At 40.4% G+C, this 16,595-nt stretch overlaps 1 protein-coding gene across 3 annotated transcripts in view; it reads left to right on the top strand.

Annotated features, from left to right (window-relative positions):
* Positions 1-153: 153 nt before the first annotated feature.
* The window catches only part of ELP2 (elongator acetyltransferase complex subunit 2), a 45,266-nt gene continuing 28,824 nt past the window's right edge, over positions 154-16,595 (top strand). For all 3 annotated transcript variants that reach the window (XR_006963508.1, XM_047086946.1, XM_047086947.1), the window contains exons 1-9: positions 154-475; positions 3,514-3,592; positions 6,023-6,093; positions 10,212-10,368; positions 10,630-10,707; positions 13,155-13,219; positions 13,975-14,041; positions 14,522-14,662; positions 15,746-15,841. Coding sequence is in view for 2 of the 3 variants with exons in the window: in XM_047086946.1 (XP_046942902.1) it covers positions 338-475; positions 3,514-3,592; positions 6,023-6,093; positions 10,212-10,368; positions 10,630-10,707; positions 13,155-13,219; positions 13,975-14,041; positions 14,522-14,662; positions 15,746-15,841 (892 nt within the window). In the remaining variant the exon portion in view is untranslated. The remainder of the gene's footprint in view (positions 476-3,513; positions 3,593-6,022; positions 6,094-10,211; positions 10,369-10,629; positions 10,708-13,154; positions 13,220-13,974; positions 14,042-14,521; positions 14,663-15,745; positions 15,842-16,595) is intronic.

Here is a 16,595-nt window from a genome sequence, read left to right as displayed (position 1 = left end):
ACGTTCCTGACGCTCCCGCGGCACACGAGCCCCGGGTCTTTGTGGAGGACCCTGAGCTACTCCACGCGGGTCTTCGTTCCTGCGACGCACCCTGTGCTTGGGCGCTGGGCCACGGTCCAGCACAGAGTGCCGGTAGCTAGCTGCGCCTAGACACTAAAGACCACTCGCGCCAGGAGAGTGGGCGGGCCCGGCGTGGGCGTGGCCGCCTCCGCCCCCGCCCTCGGACGCCTCTGAAAAGCGGTGTGGATAACGCCAGCAGGAAAGGCCACCACGCGGGTAGTTCCGCTCCGAGGGCGGAAGTGCGCGTCCAGGCCTCCGACGCGGCCCAGCCAGCAACATGGTAGCGCCCGTGCTGGAGGTAACTCACGTGTTTTGCTGCCCAAACCGGGTGCGGGGAGCCCTGAGCTGGAACTCCGGGCCCGGAGGACTTTTGGCCTTCGGCACATCCTGTTCCGTGGTGCTCTATGACCCTCAGGTAAGAGAAGTGGCTGGACGCCTGTTGCCATGTTCTTCGGGGTCGGAACTCTCTGGGTGCGCTGCGGCCAGACTGTAGACACTCCTGCAGAGCGGCAGATAGGGTGTGTGGGCGAGCCGCACGCCGCGGCAGCCTGGGGTCACCGTGTACTGCCGGTAGCCTGTTAGTCTCACGTAGCCCCCCACCTGTCCCATGTAACTCCCCACATGAATGACAGCCGTTTCTGAAAACTTCCGTGGGAACGGCCGTACTGTTAATGAGTTCGGGTTTTGAAAGATTCGCAATTTAGGTATGGATGAAAGCCATTACCGCAGGTGGTACCTCACTTCTGTATTTCCTTCAGATTTACTTAACAAGCTTGTATTGGGTTTCAAAGAAATATTACTTGTATTTTGACTTAGGGAGTAGATATTTTAAAGAAGGCGCCGGTGGGGTAAATGTCAAAGGGATTAGGAATCCTAAGCAGTGGTTATAGGGCAGGGAGTACATATTCTTGGAACTTTACCAAGTCTATTGATTGTTTTCTTGGTGCTTTAACCAGGCTTTTTTTTCTCCGCCTTTAAAATGTTTGTTTATTTTGAGAGAGAGAACGCATGCAGGGGGAGTGTCAGAGGGAGAAGGAGAGAGAGAATCCCTAGCAGGTTCGGTGCTGTCGGCCCGCGGAGCCCAACCACAAGCTCTGTCTCACCAACTGTGAGATCTTGAGCTGACCGGAAATCAAGAGTCCAGCGCTCAGTCTCGGGAGTCCAGAGCTCAATTGACTAAGCCACGCAGGCGCCCATAACCAAACTTTCCAAGTGACTAGTTTTTGCAGTCTTACCAGAGTTATTATGACTCCATTCCCACTGTCTGATTTTGGAGGATACAATTAGTATCACTTCTCAAAAGGAGCCTCAGTGTAAAAAGTAGAGTGCTAGAAATGAAAATGCAATGCGGGAGATAGCTCTATGTATTTCTTATTGTACTGCTTTATTTGATTAAAAATCTCATTCTCATAATCTTTTCACATTCAAATTTATATATGAAATAGCTGTATTTTCTGTATCTTGAGCTGGCTTCCTGCCTCTTTGTTTCCTATTGTTGCCATGCATTCTTTTTTTTTTTTTTTAATGTTTATTTTTGAGAGAGCATGCACGTGTGCATACGTGGTAGGGGAGGGGCAGAGAGCAAGAGAGAGAATCCTAAGCAGGCTCAGAGTTGTCAGCGCAGAGCCCCAACTTAGGGCTCAAACTCACCATGAGATCATGACCTCAGCTGAAACCAAGAGTTTAACCGGCTGAACCACCCAGGTGCTCCGCCATGCCCTGCCATGCGTTCGTAACTGGCAGGAGAAAGCATGGAAAACCAAGGAAAACTTTACTGAGACAGTCAACCAAGGACTGACTCAGCTGTAGAGGGCAATTTTTCTGCAGCCACGTAATGTATTTGTGCCCGTGTCTTCCATCACATTTTTACTTTTTTTTTTTTTTAATTTTTTTTTTCAACGTTTATTTATTTTTGGGACAGAGAGAGACAGAGCATGAATGGGGGAGGGGCAGAGAGAGAGGGAGACACAGAATCGGAAACAGGCTCCAGGCTCCGAGCCATCAGCCCAGAGCCCGACGCGGGGCTCGAACTCACGGACCGCGAGATCGTGACCTGGCTGAAGTCGGACGCTTAACCGACTGCGCCACCCAGGCGCCCCATTTTTACTTTTAATGATAGCCTCGTGGCCATGTTAGGGGATTTTAACTTACCAAAAAAGAAGTATGTTGGGCCTAAAAAGTACTTTGTTACATATCTGTTGTTTGGGCTCTAAATTAAATATAGGAATAAGAGCATGTCAAATGCTAAAGTAAAGTTTTGGTGTGATACTCAGCAGATTTTTGAGGACCCTCTGTGCTAGTCCTGGACTGGGTGGTGATGACACAAAGACAATGGGTAATAATTCTTGCCCATCAAGGAATTCTATTTTATTTTTTATTTTTTTAATTTTTTTTTTCAACGTTTATTTATTTTTGGGACAGAGAGAGACAGAGCATGAACGGGGGAGGCGCAGAGAGAGAGGGAGACACAGAATCGGAAGCAGGCTCCAGGCTCTGAGCCATCAGCCCAGAGCCCGACGCGGGGCTCGAACTCACAGACCGCGAGATTGTGACCTGGCTGAAGTCGGACGCTTAACCGACTGCGCCACCCAGGCGCCCCAAGGAATTCTTAATCTAGTGAGAGAGACAGTGAAATACTATAAATTGTTTCACAGCCTCAAATAACTTATGTGTGAAATATACCAGTTTTTGCACATTCACATCTGAATTTCAGTTGGCATTTAAGCAGATAGGAAGCTTGTGCTGTTCATAGTAAATAGGGAAAGTGGCCCTAGAGGAAGGCACTGTAGTCACAGAGTTAATATCTTTAGTGCGTGAAGTAAAATAAAGCCCAGGTGTGGAGGGATGTTACTGAAAGCACAGTCTGAGCGGCTGCTGGGAACTTGACTGTACCCCTTGAAAGGATCCCATGTCTGAAGACCTTAGTTGTGGCCTGGTAACTTTGTTTCTCTAAGGCTGATCACCCAACATCTCATCAGCCATGGCATATAAAGAGAGCCATGAATTTGACTCCAATAATCATGAATTTCTCTATTGAGGGGTTTTTTTTGGTCAGTAAAACCCTGAGATTGGTACAAGCATGGTAGCAGTAGGCCCTGAGACCTGTGGGAGCACAAGAAAGAGTTAGCCTGGGGTATCCAGACAGGCTCCCCAGTAGAGAAGGACCAAGGTGGTCAGGAGGAGCTAGCAGATAAAGACCTGAGAGCTCAGTGTGCTGAGAACAAGGAACATCCAGAATATGGAGTGGAGTGGTGACAAAGGCAGGCACACATTAGAGTGAACGGATAGTTTAAGCTATGGTTTAGAGTTTATGAATTAAGGGAAGTGATTCTGTTTGAAATAATCCTGAACTTTTTATTAGCATCAAAACCATTGACATCTGACTTTTATTAATTTATTAATTCTTCTGTAGGATAATTTGTAATTTACTAACTGGTGTTTTCTTTTGTAAAGGAAAGGGTTGTCACCACCAACCTGAATGGTCACACTGCTCGGGTCAATTGCGTACAGTGGATTTGTAAACAAGATGGTTGTAAGTATTCATCTGTTTGTTAAAGGTACTTTCAGTTGTTTTCTGATAAGTATGGTTAGTCGTGTTTCTAAAAAGAATTGCTTTTAGATGGTGCTTCCAAAATCCTTTGGAATTTGCTGAAATGTCTTATATATACCTACTGTGGTATTCTTATGGACTCTGAAATAATTTTATTTTCTATTCCATAAACACTTATTGAGAGCATTCTGAGCCATGCACAAATACAGAATTTGCTGAATAAGTATGACTTTGCTATGATTTTATCTGTGACATTAAAAAAAAAGTTTAGGGGCACTTGGGTGGCTCAGTCAGTTGAGGGTCTGACTTTGGCTCAGCTCATGATCTTGCGGTCTGAGGGTTTGAGCCCTGCGTCTTTGCTGACAGCTCAGAGCCTGGAGCCTGCTTCTGATTCTGTATCTCCCTCTCTCTGTCCCTGCCCTGCTCACGCTCTGTCTGCCTCTCTCAAAAATTAACATAAAAAGATAAAAAGGTTAATAAGCCACTTATTTCAATTGGTAATGCAGTATTAGTCATGGTAGGTCAATAAAAACCATTAAATAGTAGAAAGAGTGGCTGTTGGTGCAGATATTAAAGCACAATTGTAATTATATTAATTGCCGCCAAGTGACATCAAAGACTACTTGAATTTCAGTATAGGGATTTATTATAAAATGTTAATTTGGGCTTGTATATTTTATCTTTAAAAGTGAGGTTATATAAAATGAATTGCTTGTGTTTCAATGTAATCTGTAACTATTATGTTTGCTTTCCTGAGATTAGGGCTCTACCAGTAGATAATTAAGATATTTTTTTTTTTTAAACTTTTTTTTCAATGTTTATTTATTTTTGGGACAGAGAGAGACAGAGCATGAACGGGGGAGGGGCAGAGAGAGAGGGAGACACAGCATCAGAAACAGGCTCCAGGCTCCGAGCCATCAGCCCAGAGCCCGACGCGGGGCTCGAACTCACGGACCGCGAGATCGTGACCTGGCTGAAGTCGGACGCTTAACCGACTGCGCCACCCAGGCGCCCCAAGATATTTTTTCTAACCCAAGTATTAGTGATATATAAAATGTTAATAATATCATTTCATAATTTTAGGAGAACCCATCTGGCTTGGTTTGTAGAGCATGTGACTGGATCTCAGGGTCATGAGTTTAAGACCCATGTTGGGTGTGAGCCTACTTAAACAACAACAAAAAAACCTTTCATATTTTTATTTTCATTTTTTTAATGTTTATTTTGTGAGAGAGAGAACACGGAGGGGCAGAGAGAGAGGGGGACAGAGGATCTGAAGAGGGCTCTGTGCTGACAGCAGAGAGCCCAATACAAGGCTCAAACTCACGAACCATGAGATCATGATCTGAGCTGGAGTTGGATGCTTAACCGACTAAGCCACCCAGCTGCCCCATTTCATATTTTTAAAATGTCTGATTTTTAACACATTACTTTTAGGGGCCTTATAGTAATTCTCAAAATCATGTAGTTAAATAATTGGCTTAGTGTCTGTGATCCATGAAGATATTAAAGCCCCAAGATCACAGCTGGCTGGCAGTAGGGTTTGGACATGAACCTCGGACTTCTGACTATGGATCTAATGTTCTTCAGACAATCCCCCTGTTGCTCCCCTAAATATCTAGCACACAGACCAGAAGAAACATAAGTGGAAAATTATATTTGATTATTTCTCCCTTTTTGGTTGTTACTCCTTATTCTTCTGTTATCCACAAGAAGTTGTTTAAATGAGCTACTCTGAAATATTTGTCTTATTTCAAAAATATGTCATATATTTGATAGCAGTTGACTGTAAATGTCTCATATAGGTCACTCCTGCTGAAAGTATTCAGCGTGCATCTTACATGTTGAAACAACCAGGTATATCCAGATTGAGGGACATTTGCAAAACAACTGGCTGGGACTGTCATTGTCCCTAAAAAAGGGGACTGGGAAACTATTCTAGGTTAAAGGATATTAAAAAGATATGGCCAGTAAATATGCAATTTGTGGTCCTTAGGTTCAGAATTTACAAAAGTTACAAAAGACGTTACTGGGACAATTCAGGGTAATTTAAATATGGACTGTATGTTACATGGTGATACTGTATCAATCAACAATTAAACTTTTGAATATGTTAATTGTCCTGTGGTATGTACGGAAATGTTCTAATTCTTAGATTACATGTAATAAAGTGTTAGAAAGTCAGAGGTCCTGATGTCTGCAACTTATTTTTAAATGGTTTGTTAAAATAAAGGGATCTATGTATGCGTGTATAGAGAAAGTGAGATGTTAGGCAAATGTGGCAAAATGTTAATAGTTGGTGAGTCTAGATAAGGGTATATGAGTTTTCTTATATCTTTTCTGTAGCCTTGAGAGTTTTCAAGACAGCTGGGGAAAAAATAAAAATATTTATGGAGATATAACTTTTTTCAGCTCCTTCTACTGAATTACTTTCTGGAGGATCTGATAATCAAGTGATTCACTGGGAAATAAAGAATAATCAGGTGGGTGGACATGTTTATAGTTATAAGAAACGACCTTTATCTGCTTTTATTTTCAGGTCTTTTTGTCCTTTCTACTGTATTCTTTTATGAAGTTGCTTTATTCTTATCAGTAATCCAGGTCCTGTATCTTCTATACTTCACATGCCCTGTACCCTTCCTTCTGATATTTGCTCTCATATTCACATGCTGTCATTCATTTCTGTGAATTTCCCATCATTTTGTAGTAGTTTTCACACTGCACATACAGGGGCTATTTGTTCTGTCTTCACTGATAGCATAAATTAGTACTGCCTTGTTCACAGGACAGCTGTTACCATGTGGATATAGATTTACATAATTCTGAGTGATGTTATAATATGCAGTGCTGAGTATGGACGGATTTCTTTTTTTTTTTTTTAATTTTTTTTTTTTCAACGTTTATTTATTTTTGGGACAGAGAGAGACAGAGCATGAACGGGGGAGGGGCAGAGAGAGAGGGAGACACAGAATCGGAAACAGGCTCCAGGCTCTGAGCCATCAGCCCAGAGCCCGACGCGGGGCTCGAACTCACGGACCGCGAGATCGTGACCTGGCTGAAGTCGGACGCTTAACCGACTGTGCCACCCAGGCGCCCCTGGACGGATTTCTATTGATGGACACTAGGTTGTTTCTAGTTGTAAGCAAAGATTAAAAGTTAGCGTGTTAGACATTTGAACATCTGTCATGCAGTAGATGTAGATGAGGCAGAATCCTATTCATGATTCACGTACATGGTTTTGAAGGCAAAATCTACTTGAAGAGGTAAAGAGCAAGGGTAGCTCCATAGATAATGTGCTCTACCTTGCTGTACCACAACCATGGTGCTGTGAGTTTAGTAGAGTTTTAAGAGGTGGTCTTTGAATTGGGTCTTAAAGTATCAGGTGGTTTCCTTGGGAGGAATTAAAAAAAAATTTTTTTTAATTTTTATTTATTTTTATTTTATTTCTTAAAAAAAAATTTTTTTTTTTAATGCTTATTTATTTTTGAGAGAGAGAGACAGAACGTGAGTGGGTGAGGTTCAGAGAGAGGGAGACACAGAATCCGAAGCAGACTCCAGGCTCTGAGCTGTCAGCACAGAACCTGATATGGGTTTCTAGTCCACAAACTGTGAGATCATGACCTGAGTGAAGTTGGGTGCTTAACCTACTGAGCCACCCAGGTGCCCCTAGTGTTTGTTTATTTTTGAAGGAGAAAGAGACAAAGTGTGAGCAGGGGAGGAGCAGAGACAGAGAGAGGGAGACACAGAATCAGAAGCAGGCTCCTGAGCTGTCGGCACAGAGCCAAACATGGGGCTTGAACTCATGAGCCATGAGGTCATGACCTGAGCTGAAGTCGGACACCCAACCGACTGGGCCACCCAGGTGCCCCTCCTTGGGAGGAATTTAAGGGTCTAGAATTCCTGGTAGGAAATTCCTGGCATGAATGAAAAAGCTCAGTTGATAAAGAAGACCACCTGTTCAGCAGTATCCAGTCTTAACCCAAGCCTAAGCTTTAAGACAGGGCTTTCTAAAAAAGTTTGTTCAGGGAAGTATTCATCTCTCAAGAAGTTAAGTGAAAAAAGGAATCTATGGCCAATCAAGGTTGGGAAACACTATATTCTATACCTCCTTTAGAGAGTCCCAGTGCACCGTGAGTATAGTGAGGGCTCTGTAAAGTTCTGACATGGACCAATATGAGTATCTTTAAGTACCATTTCCCAAACTTCATTCAAGTCTTAACTTTTTTTTCCCCCTTTTAAGTTTCTTAGCATTCCTTGTAACTGAATGACATAATTCTGGACATGTTTCTTGATAATTCATTGTAGGCAGTACTACTAGAGAAGTACGGTAGGGGAAGATCATGTGGAAATGTAGATACCAGCTTTAAGAGTTTGTTCTTTATTAGTAGGCACTAGGAAGTCCTTGATGATTTCTAAGCAGAAGAGTATGAATAACAGAAGAAGATTAATCTGACAGCAATGTGCCATATCAGAGTAGGAAAAAATAGGAAGAAAGCGATGTGGGGTGTTTTTGAAGGCAAAATGATTTTGACATTGACTAGTTATTAAAGGAGTGGGAGCTGGTGTTAGGGGAGTAAGTAATAAAAATAGTGGGATTCTGTTTCCAGGTCTTGGGAGAAAGGTGCTTCTACAAAATAAGATAGGGAAACTGGAGGAAAGATGTGGAATTTACTTGTAGACATTTCACTTGAATTGCTGGTCTGGCATCCATACTTGTCCTCAGAAGGAGAGGGCAGGTGTGGAGGTGGGGATTTTGGAAGTACCTAGACGTGAATGAGAACAAAGGGAGGTGTAGCAAACTTAACTCCTGTTTGGACTGATCTTGGTAGAGGAATCCAGAGGGAGTGAGTGATTTGAACACTTGATTTTGAGATCTTGAGGTGAGACTTGAAAAACTCTTTCCTCATTGCTGCCCCACGCTTCTGTCAATAGGGGATCACAGACTGAGCAAGTATCTGGTGGCAGCAAACTTCAGGAGGAGCCAGAGGAGAAAATGTGAGGCCAGACAGGGAGGACGGCAGGAGGGTGAAAGGCATAAAAGGGGGTTAAAGGGAATGAGAGGATTTAGAGGAAGGGGCCACACATGGAAACCTTAGAGCCTTACAGGCTCCTTTCCGTATGCATTTCCATGTATGCAGGTGTTCAACACACCTTGACTTCTGATAAAAGGAAATAATTATAAGCTGGTAGAATGAGAGGTTTGTCTTTGAAGAGTGAGCATTGTTTTTTTAACAAGGTGACAAACTTGAGAGGTTTCTTTTGAGTTTTTAAAATTCTCTGATGGTTGACATACACCCCTGCTTAAAAATGTAAAATGAGTATTTTCAAGAGATTTAAATTTGGGGGGAGTAATGATATAGACACATGTGAAGGAAGTTTACAGAAAAGAATGAAGAAGGAAAACAAACTAAGTACAGAACCTCAACAGAGTTAACATTCTAATGAACATTGTTGTAGTTCTCTATTTCGTGTGTATAATTATACATACAAGAGATTATATTGTACTTGAGTTTTTTAAAATGAGTTTTCCAAGAAGCCAAAAGTTAATGGCTGCAGGAAGTTAGTGTACAGAACCTTATACATAATTATTTTCTTGAATGGCAGAGTTCAGCTTAATTGGGAAAACAATTGAAACATTTAAGGGACCCCACTATTTTGGGAGATAGCAAATTATAGAAGATACTTCTCAAAGGATATGATGGAATCTCACACATTTTGAACTCTAAAAAATACACCTAAAATAACAGAAATGATACCACAGGGCATAATCTTGCATGGCAAGCATTTAGATGATAAACAAATGGAATTTCTTAGTTCTGTTTGCCATTTTTTTTTTTTTTCATTTTCCAGCTGTACTTGATTCAGGCAAGTATCATGAGTGTATGCTAAAAATATTTGGTTAAAGTTTGATGGAGAAGTACCAAGTTCCAAAGTATAATCTTACATAACATTACGAAAAAAATTTTTACCTTCGCAGTGAAAAAACATGGCAGACACTACCTTTACTAGGATACCAAGCTTAACTTCACTAATATTGGCACAGAGTGATATCATGTGCTTCCTGATGGGATGCACATGGATAGTAATGTCAAAATGTATACCCTGAATCTATTCATGAGGAAATATCAGACTGATCCAAAAGAGAAACATTCCACAAAGCTGGCCCTAGTCTTCAAAAAATATCAATGTTGTGGTTGTCTTTCCATGTTATCCTTTTTGTTGACTACAGTGTGTATCTACAATAATTTAATCAGTTCCTCGTAAAAATTTTAGGTTGATTGCAATTTTTCACTAGGATAAAGATTGTGTGATGAATCTTTTTCTGCATTTGTTTGTTACTATTTGTTACACTAGTGTGGTTAGCATCTCACAGTAGATTCTTAGATGTGAAATTGCTGTGTCAAAGGGTATGCACACTTTAAGTGTCCTTACTGCAGTCAGACCAACTTCTCTGAAGTTTGCTTTCTCTTCAACTCTAGAGGATGTATTTCTGGGTCAGGTAGTTTAACAGTACTTTTAATTCTTTGATTTTAATTCAGTAAAGGTAAAACTGTTAATTCCTTTTTTATCACCGTGTTTTTGTCAATTCTTTCTAATGTAGCTTTTAAAAGCAGTCCATCTCCAAGGCCACGAAGGACCTGTTAATGCAGTGCATGCTCTTTACCAGAAGAGGGCGTCAGGCGTTGCATTCGGTACACTGATGGCGTCTGCAGCTTCTGATTCTACTGTTCGAGTCTGGTCTAAAAACGGTTCAGAAGGTAGGTTTAGAGAAATTATAATACAAATGAAATAGTAATTGTCAAGTGATGAAAGAACATACATGTCAATTTCTTTCAGTCTTTGAAGTCCTTTTATTCTCTGTAACGTTAAAAATTGACCATTTACGTCCACGTGGTCATTGGCTCTCAGGATTGACTTCTCTCATCCCCTGTTGCACCCAGGGCTGTTGACGATGCTGCCCAACCTTTCTATTTGGATAAGCTCAGTGTTGGTTGTTCATGGTGTTTTTTATTTCTTAGTAACATGCCTTCAGACCTTGAACTTTGGAAATGGATTCACTCTGGCTCTCTGCTTGTCTTATTTGCCTAATACTGATGGTGAGTATCCTGCTGAGTATACGTTAAAACAGCAGTATAGGTGCCTGGCTGGCTCAGTAGAGCATGTCACTCTTGATCTCTGAGTTGTGAGTTCGAGCCCCATGTGTAGACCCTACCTAAAAATCCCAAAACACCACAAAAAACAGCAATATATTTTTGTATCTCCCTACAACCAGACACGTTAGGTTTTAATATTGTATCTAGATAAGTTGAAACATGGAAAATAGACCTTTTAAAAGAATGGAAGTATAGGGGCGCCTGGGTGGCTCAGTCGGTTAAGCGTCCGACTTCGGCTCAGGTCACGATCTCGCGGTCTGTGAGTTCGAGCCCCGCGTCAGGCTCTGGGCTGATGGCTCAGAGCCTGGAGCCTGCTTCCGGTTCTGTGTCTCCCTCTCTCTCTGCCCCTCCCCGTTCATGTTCTGTCTCTCTCTGTCTCAAAAATAAATAAACGTTAAAAAAAAAAATTAAAAAAAAAAAAAAGAATGGAAGTATAGTTGACACAATGTTACATTAGTTTCAGGTGTACAACATAGTGATTCCACTACTGTGTTCCTTATGCTACATTACCCAGAAGCGTACTTTTGTTTTCAGTATTCAAATGATTTGTTATAGAACATAAAATTAAGAGAAGTTGTAAGAATTTTGATAGCTGTTGAAAATTTAAGAGACCTAATATGTACTTGGGATTGATGCTATTTATCGTGTACGTTATCAACATCTATAGATCTAATTTGGGAAAATGAACTCTTTGAAGGCTGAGATCTGGCATAAGTTGAAAAAAATACTAAAGATGAACCCTGTGAACATTCCTCTGAAGATGAGAGCCTCTTCACATCCTGCATAATGACCATTGGCCCAAGATCACTTAGAATCTCCCAACAGAAAAACTTCCCTTTTGCTATGAAACCCATCTGTACGTACCTTTGATTGTCCCCCACAGAGTTGTTGGCCAATGTGGTTCAGTCTGTCTCTGCCGCCTCAGTTGTCTGGAGGACATACCTGGTGGAGAGAGGCCACCAGCCTCCCTTGCCCTCTGCAGCAGCAACTGCAACTCTGTGTTACGATGTGATGAACTTTGTGCAAGGGCTCCCCGGGAGGAGGAACTCCCACATTCTGACTTCACAGCAGAGAATTTAGTTTCTTCCCATCCACAGTGAGGCCAAGTGACTGGAGATTTTGTTTTTGTGTTTTGTTTTGTTTTTTGATGTTTGTTTGTTTGTTTGAGAGAGCTGCCAGCCAGCGTGGGAGCGGTGATGAGTGAGGGGGACAGAGAATCCGAAGTGCTGACAGCAGCAAGCCCCATGCCCTCAAACTCACAAACCTTGAGATCATGACCTGAGCTGAAGTCGGATGCTCAATCGACTGAGCCACCCAGGTGCCCCTGGGGTTTTTTTTGTTTTTTTGTTTTTACCTGATTTAGAGTGAGAAAATCTTTGAAAAACAAATTTAGAAAAAGACTCCTAATTTTATCTGCTGTCTTTTGGTAACGTGAATTTTTTTATAGTCCTACCTTTCATAACATTTTAACCGTGTATTTAATTACCTGCTCTTTTTTTTTAAAATTGAGGTATAATTGACACATATTAGTTTTAAGTATACAATGTAAGGATTTGATATTTATATATATTGTGAAATCACCACAATAAGTCTGGTGAACATTCCTCACCATCCATAGGTACAGAATTTTTTTCCTTGTGATGAGAACTTTTAAGATCTGTTCTTTTAGCAACTTTCAATTATGAAGTAATTATATGCGCTTTTATTTTGTTCTCTACTTCGTGAATTTTGTTTTACTGTTGAATTCTCAAAGTGTAAGGTCCTTGAAGTAACAAACCCTTAAAACTTTGTGCAGTAGCCATGATGCTGGACTCCTACATAGCTCGTACATTTTCTGGCTGTGTTGCACCAGCAACTTTTCATATTAATCTTCTGGTTGACATGGTGAAATGCTCCCAACTTGCTTTTTGTGTTTCTCTTTTCACTGCTGCTTCTATCATAAATGACACAGAATGGAGGAAAGGACTCGCAGCTAATTAGCAGTGATTCTTTGCTGAGTAGCTGTTTGGTTTTTTTTTTAATTTGTTTTGAGAGACAGCGCAGGGGAGGGGCAGAGAGAGAGGGGGAGAGCGAATTCCAAGCAGGCTCTGTGCTGTCAGTGCAGAGTCCAACACAGGGCTTGATCTCACAAACTGTGAGATCATGACCTGAGTTGAAATCAAGAGTCTGATGCTCAACCAACTGAGCCACCCAGGCACCAAGTAACTAATAGAACATTTGAGATTATTTATTTTATTCCTACAGATGTTTATTGAGCACTTTCAGTTTGTTTGTGCAGGGTGTGGGACATAGAAGTCTGGATTCTTTACCAAGTTCTTAGAATCCATCATAGGTGATAATCATAACATGTGATGGAATATTTACAGTACAGCCTCTTTTTATCCTCCCAGTACCAATATTAGCATGTGGTGATGATGACTGCAAAATTCACTTATTCGTTCAACAAAATGACCAGGTAATTAATGATTTACATTCTGCTTAATTACACATTTTAATGCAGCCTAGTTCCAGATGATAAATTTTAGGGATGTTCTACTACTCTAAATCCAGTACGAGAATCTTTTTTGAAAGTCCTCTTTTAGATGGTTTTCCACCCTCTTTGAACACAAGTAAGTGCTGCCTTGGCCACCTGGTCCAGAGTTGTTAGGTGGAAACGGATCATTAGATGGTGGAAGGACAGGAGGAAGATACTGTGGTGGTGGTTTATAAATTTTTTTTTGGCAAATTCTAAATAAATTATATCTATGGTGAAATACAGCTGGTAGTGTTTGTCTTTCTGAGCTTACCCAGATATTGAGACATTAGAGGAGAGAAGTTCCAGAAGAGGGGTTGGGTCACTTAAAACTTCAATAGTAGAGATACTTCTTTCTTTACCTTCTATAGTAAAGTTTAAAATGGTTGTGAATGTCCGACCACCCGACTTTTTTCTACAGAATAATACGTGTCATTTTATCCTGTAAAAATTTAGAGTATTTATCTATTTATAGATATTACGTACTCAGCATTGCTCCGTTAGATAAGTTAGATGACTATGAGATTTTTTCATTCCCAAATGAGAGCTCTACCTTATGTCTGATCAGATAGTGTTGCCAATTTAAAAAACAAAAAAAAAAGTGCATTAGGACTGGCTGTGACCCCAAATGAAATCACTGATATACATGAAAATTTAAATTCTTACATCAAGTCTGATGATTTTTGTTATCTTACTAGTTTCAGAAAGTGCTTTTTCTCTGTGGACATGAGGATTGGATAAGAGGCGTGGAATGGGCAACCTTTGGTCAGTATGAAATCTTGCTGAAGTTCATATGATGGGGCAAGTGTGTGGAACTTCCTGGAAAGCAGCCTGTTGTGTTTTCATTTAAAATTTTCTTTGTAGGTAACATTTTTCTGTTGTCCCTTTTAGAAAAGAGGATACTTACCCCTTTTGTTAACTATCAATTGGGGTGGCAGAGGATGAAAGCAGTTGATGTTTTAAAGCGGACACTAGCTGACTATTACACATGTAGACATTCTTGAGGAGTTCTTTGTAGAATTTTGTAGACGGTATAAGAACACATGTCGTAACCATTTATTAGTATTGTGTGTATATTTGCCAATGTTACTGAAAAAGAATATAGGTCAAGTGAATAAAGGGCTGGGAGGCAAAGTCTAATTTTTTCAGGAAGTTTAAAGATCTGCATATTGTGGAGGAGAAAGTCTTACACGTAAATTTAAGATATAATGTTTAAAAAAATAATAAAATCTGTTGTTTTATTAGGTAGAGATCTTTTCCTGGCGAGCTGCTCACAAGATTGCCTGATACGAATATGGAGGCTGTATGTAAAATCAACATCTTTAGAAACTCACGATGATGATAATATAAAGCTGAAGGAAAATACTTTTACGATAGAAAATGAAGGTGAGTAATAATGAAAATATTTGATGTTAACAGTTTCCTGACTCATTCATAATATTATTAACACAACACACCTAGGTGAAGGTTAGTTTTTCAAAAGTATCAGATACCTATGTGAAACGGATACTGTGCATTTTTAAAAACAATTTTTTTAAGGATAAGTTATTTTTCGTATATGAAACTTACTTTTCTTCTAAACCACGTTTGTAAGATTTTTAGAAATTGCTGAAAATGTTTACTATTTTCTCAATTATAAATTATAAGATGCCAGATTTTTCGTTTAGCATCGGAAGATCTAAAAGAATAAAGTAAGTTATCCGTACCTTTACTGGATGAGAGAAGACGAGCCAGAGCCCTACATTTGAGTGGGATGTGTAATTCTGATTTTCTATTGGGTGGTAATGAGAGCAGTACCCCTGCATGACAGATCCTGTTGGGATGTTGTATTTGAAGGAAATATTTTTAAGTGTTCAACTAAATTATAGTGTTGTTCACCTAGGAGTGCTCTCCTTTGTTGTTACCTTCTTGGTTTTGAAGCCCTTTAGAGTTGAGATTTTGGTACGTGGTTTTATGGGGAAAACCTAGAAATCCTTAACCAGCATGTCATTAGTAGCTGGCTGTTCCCAAATATGAAATTTTGTTAACATTTTTATTAATGACTTTGAAAGGTCACAGTACTGATTTGACCTCCTTTATTTCTGCATTTTTCTTAAGTTTTTTTAAAATGGTATTTTAGGCTATTATATGCTGATAATGACTGAGGATAGCCAGAAGGCTGACATGTCTGTTTTTCCTTTTTCATTGCAGTATAACAGCAGCTATCCCAGAAAAGTTTTAAAATTGGACATACTCCTTAATATGTACTTATGACTAGAGAAAAATTTATGTAATTTTAGAACTTTTCTCTTATAATTTTGAACAATGAGTGAAGTCAATGAAATTTATTTTTTTGTTGAATTATTGACTCTAAATCATGTTTCTGTTCTGACTTTTGGAAAGGGAGTACATAGTTGTACAACTTTGTTGGTAACGGAAATTCTTTTTAGAAGAGCTTTCAGTAAGAATATGTCATTCTTTTTGTTGCAGGTATTAAAATAGCATTTGCAGTTACTCTAGAGACTGTGCTGGCTGGTCATGAAAACTGGGTAAATGCAGTTCACTGGCAGCCTTCATTCTACAAAGGTAGGAAGAAAACATACTACATACTTGTCATTTCAGTTGAATCACACATGTAGAATTTTAAGCTGACCAAATGCAGTGGAGGAAGTGTTTTTAGTGTGACCCAAGTGCTCGCTAACTGGCTGGCTCAGTCAGTAGAGTGTGCAACTCTTCATCTCGGGGTTGTAAGTTTGGGCCCCGCATTGAGTGTAGAGTTTACTTAAAATCTTGGGAAAAAAAACCAAAACAAACCTAAAAATCTCATATATAAGACATTTTTAAGTTGGCACAGTATAATACTACAGTTAGGTTCTCCTGGACATTCAGTCCCATTGAAACTTACACTCCTAAGTGGGAAAAGTGATTCCTGCTGTGATGCTGAAGCCACCATATCCCTTTTCACTTGCTCTTTAAATGCTTTCATCTAGTCTTCATGGCGTTTAAGAGAAACTGACTTTTTTTTTAATGTTTTTATTTATTTTTGAGACAGAGAGAGACAGAGCATGAGCAGGGGAGGGGCAGAGAGAGAGGGAGACACAGAATCCAAAGCAGGCTCCAGGCTCTGAGCTGTCAGCACAGAGCCCGACGCGGGGCTCAAACTCACAGCCCGTGAGATCAAGCTGTGAGCTGAAGTCGGACGCTTAACCGACTGAGCCACCCAGGTGCCCCAAGAGAAACTGACTTTTAAGCCAACTTCTCTGGAACTTTTCCCCCTGGAAATAGGAAGTTGGTAATACTGAGCCACATCATTTATGAACAAACAAGACTCTTTCTCCCT

This window comes from Lynx rufus, unplaced genomic scaffold, assembly GCF_022079265.1.
Source record: "Lynx rufus isolate CCGP_SWC_20201006 ecotype Redwood Valley unplaced genomic scaffold, mLynRuf1.p SCAF_22, whole genome shotgun sequence".
Classification (NCBI taxonomy): Eukaryota; Metazoa; Chordata; class Mammalia; order Carnivora; family Felidae; genus Lynx; species Lynx rufus.
The sequence above is the reverse complement of the archived record's forward strand: the minus strand, read 5'-3'. Positions and strand labels throughout refer to the sequence as shown.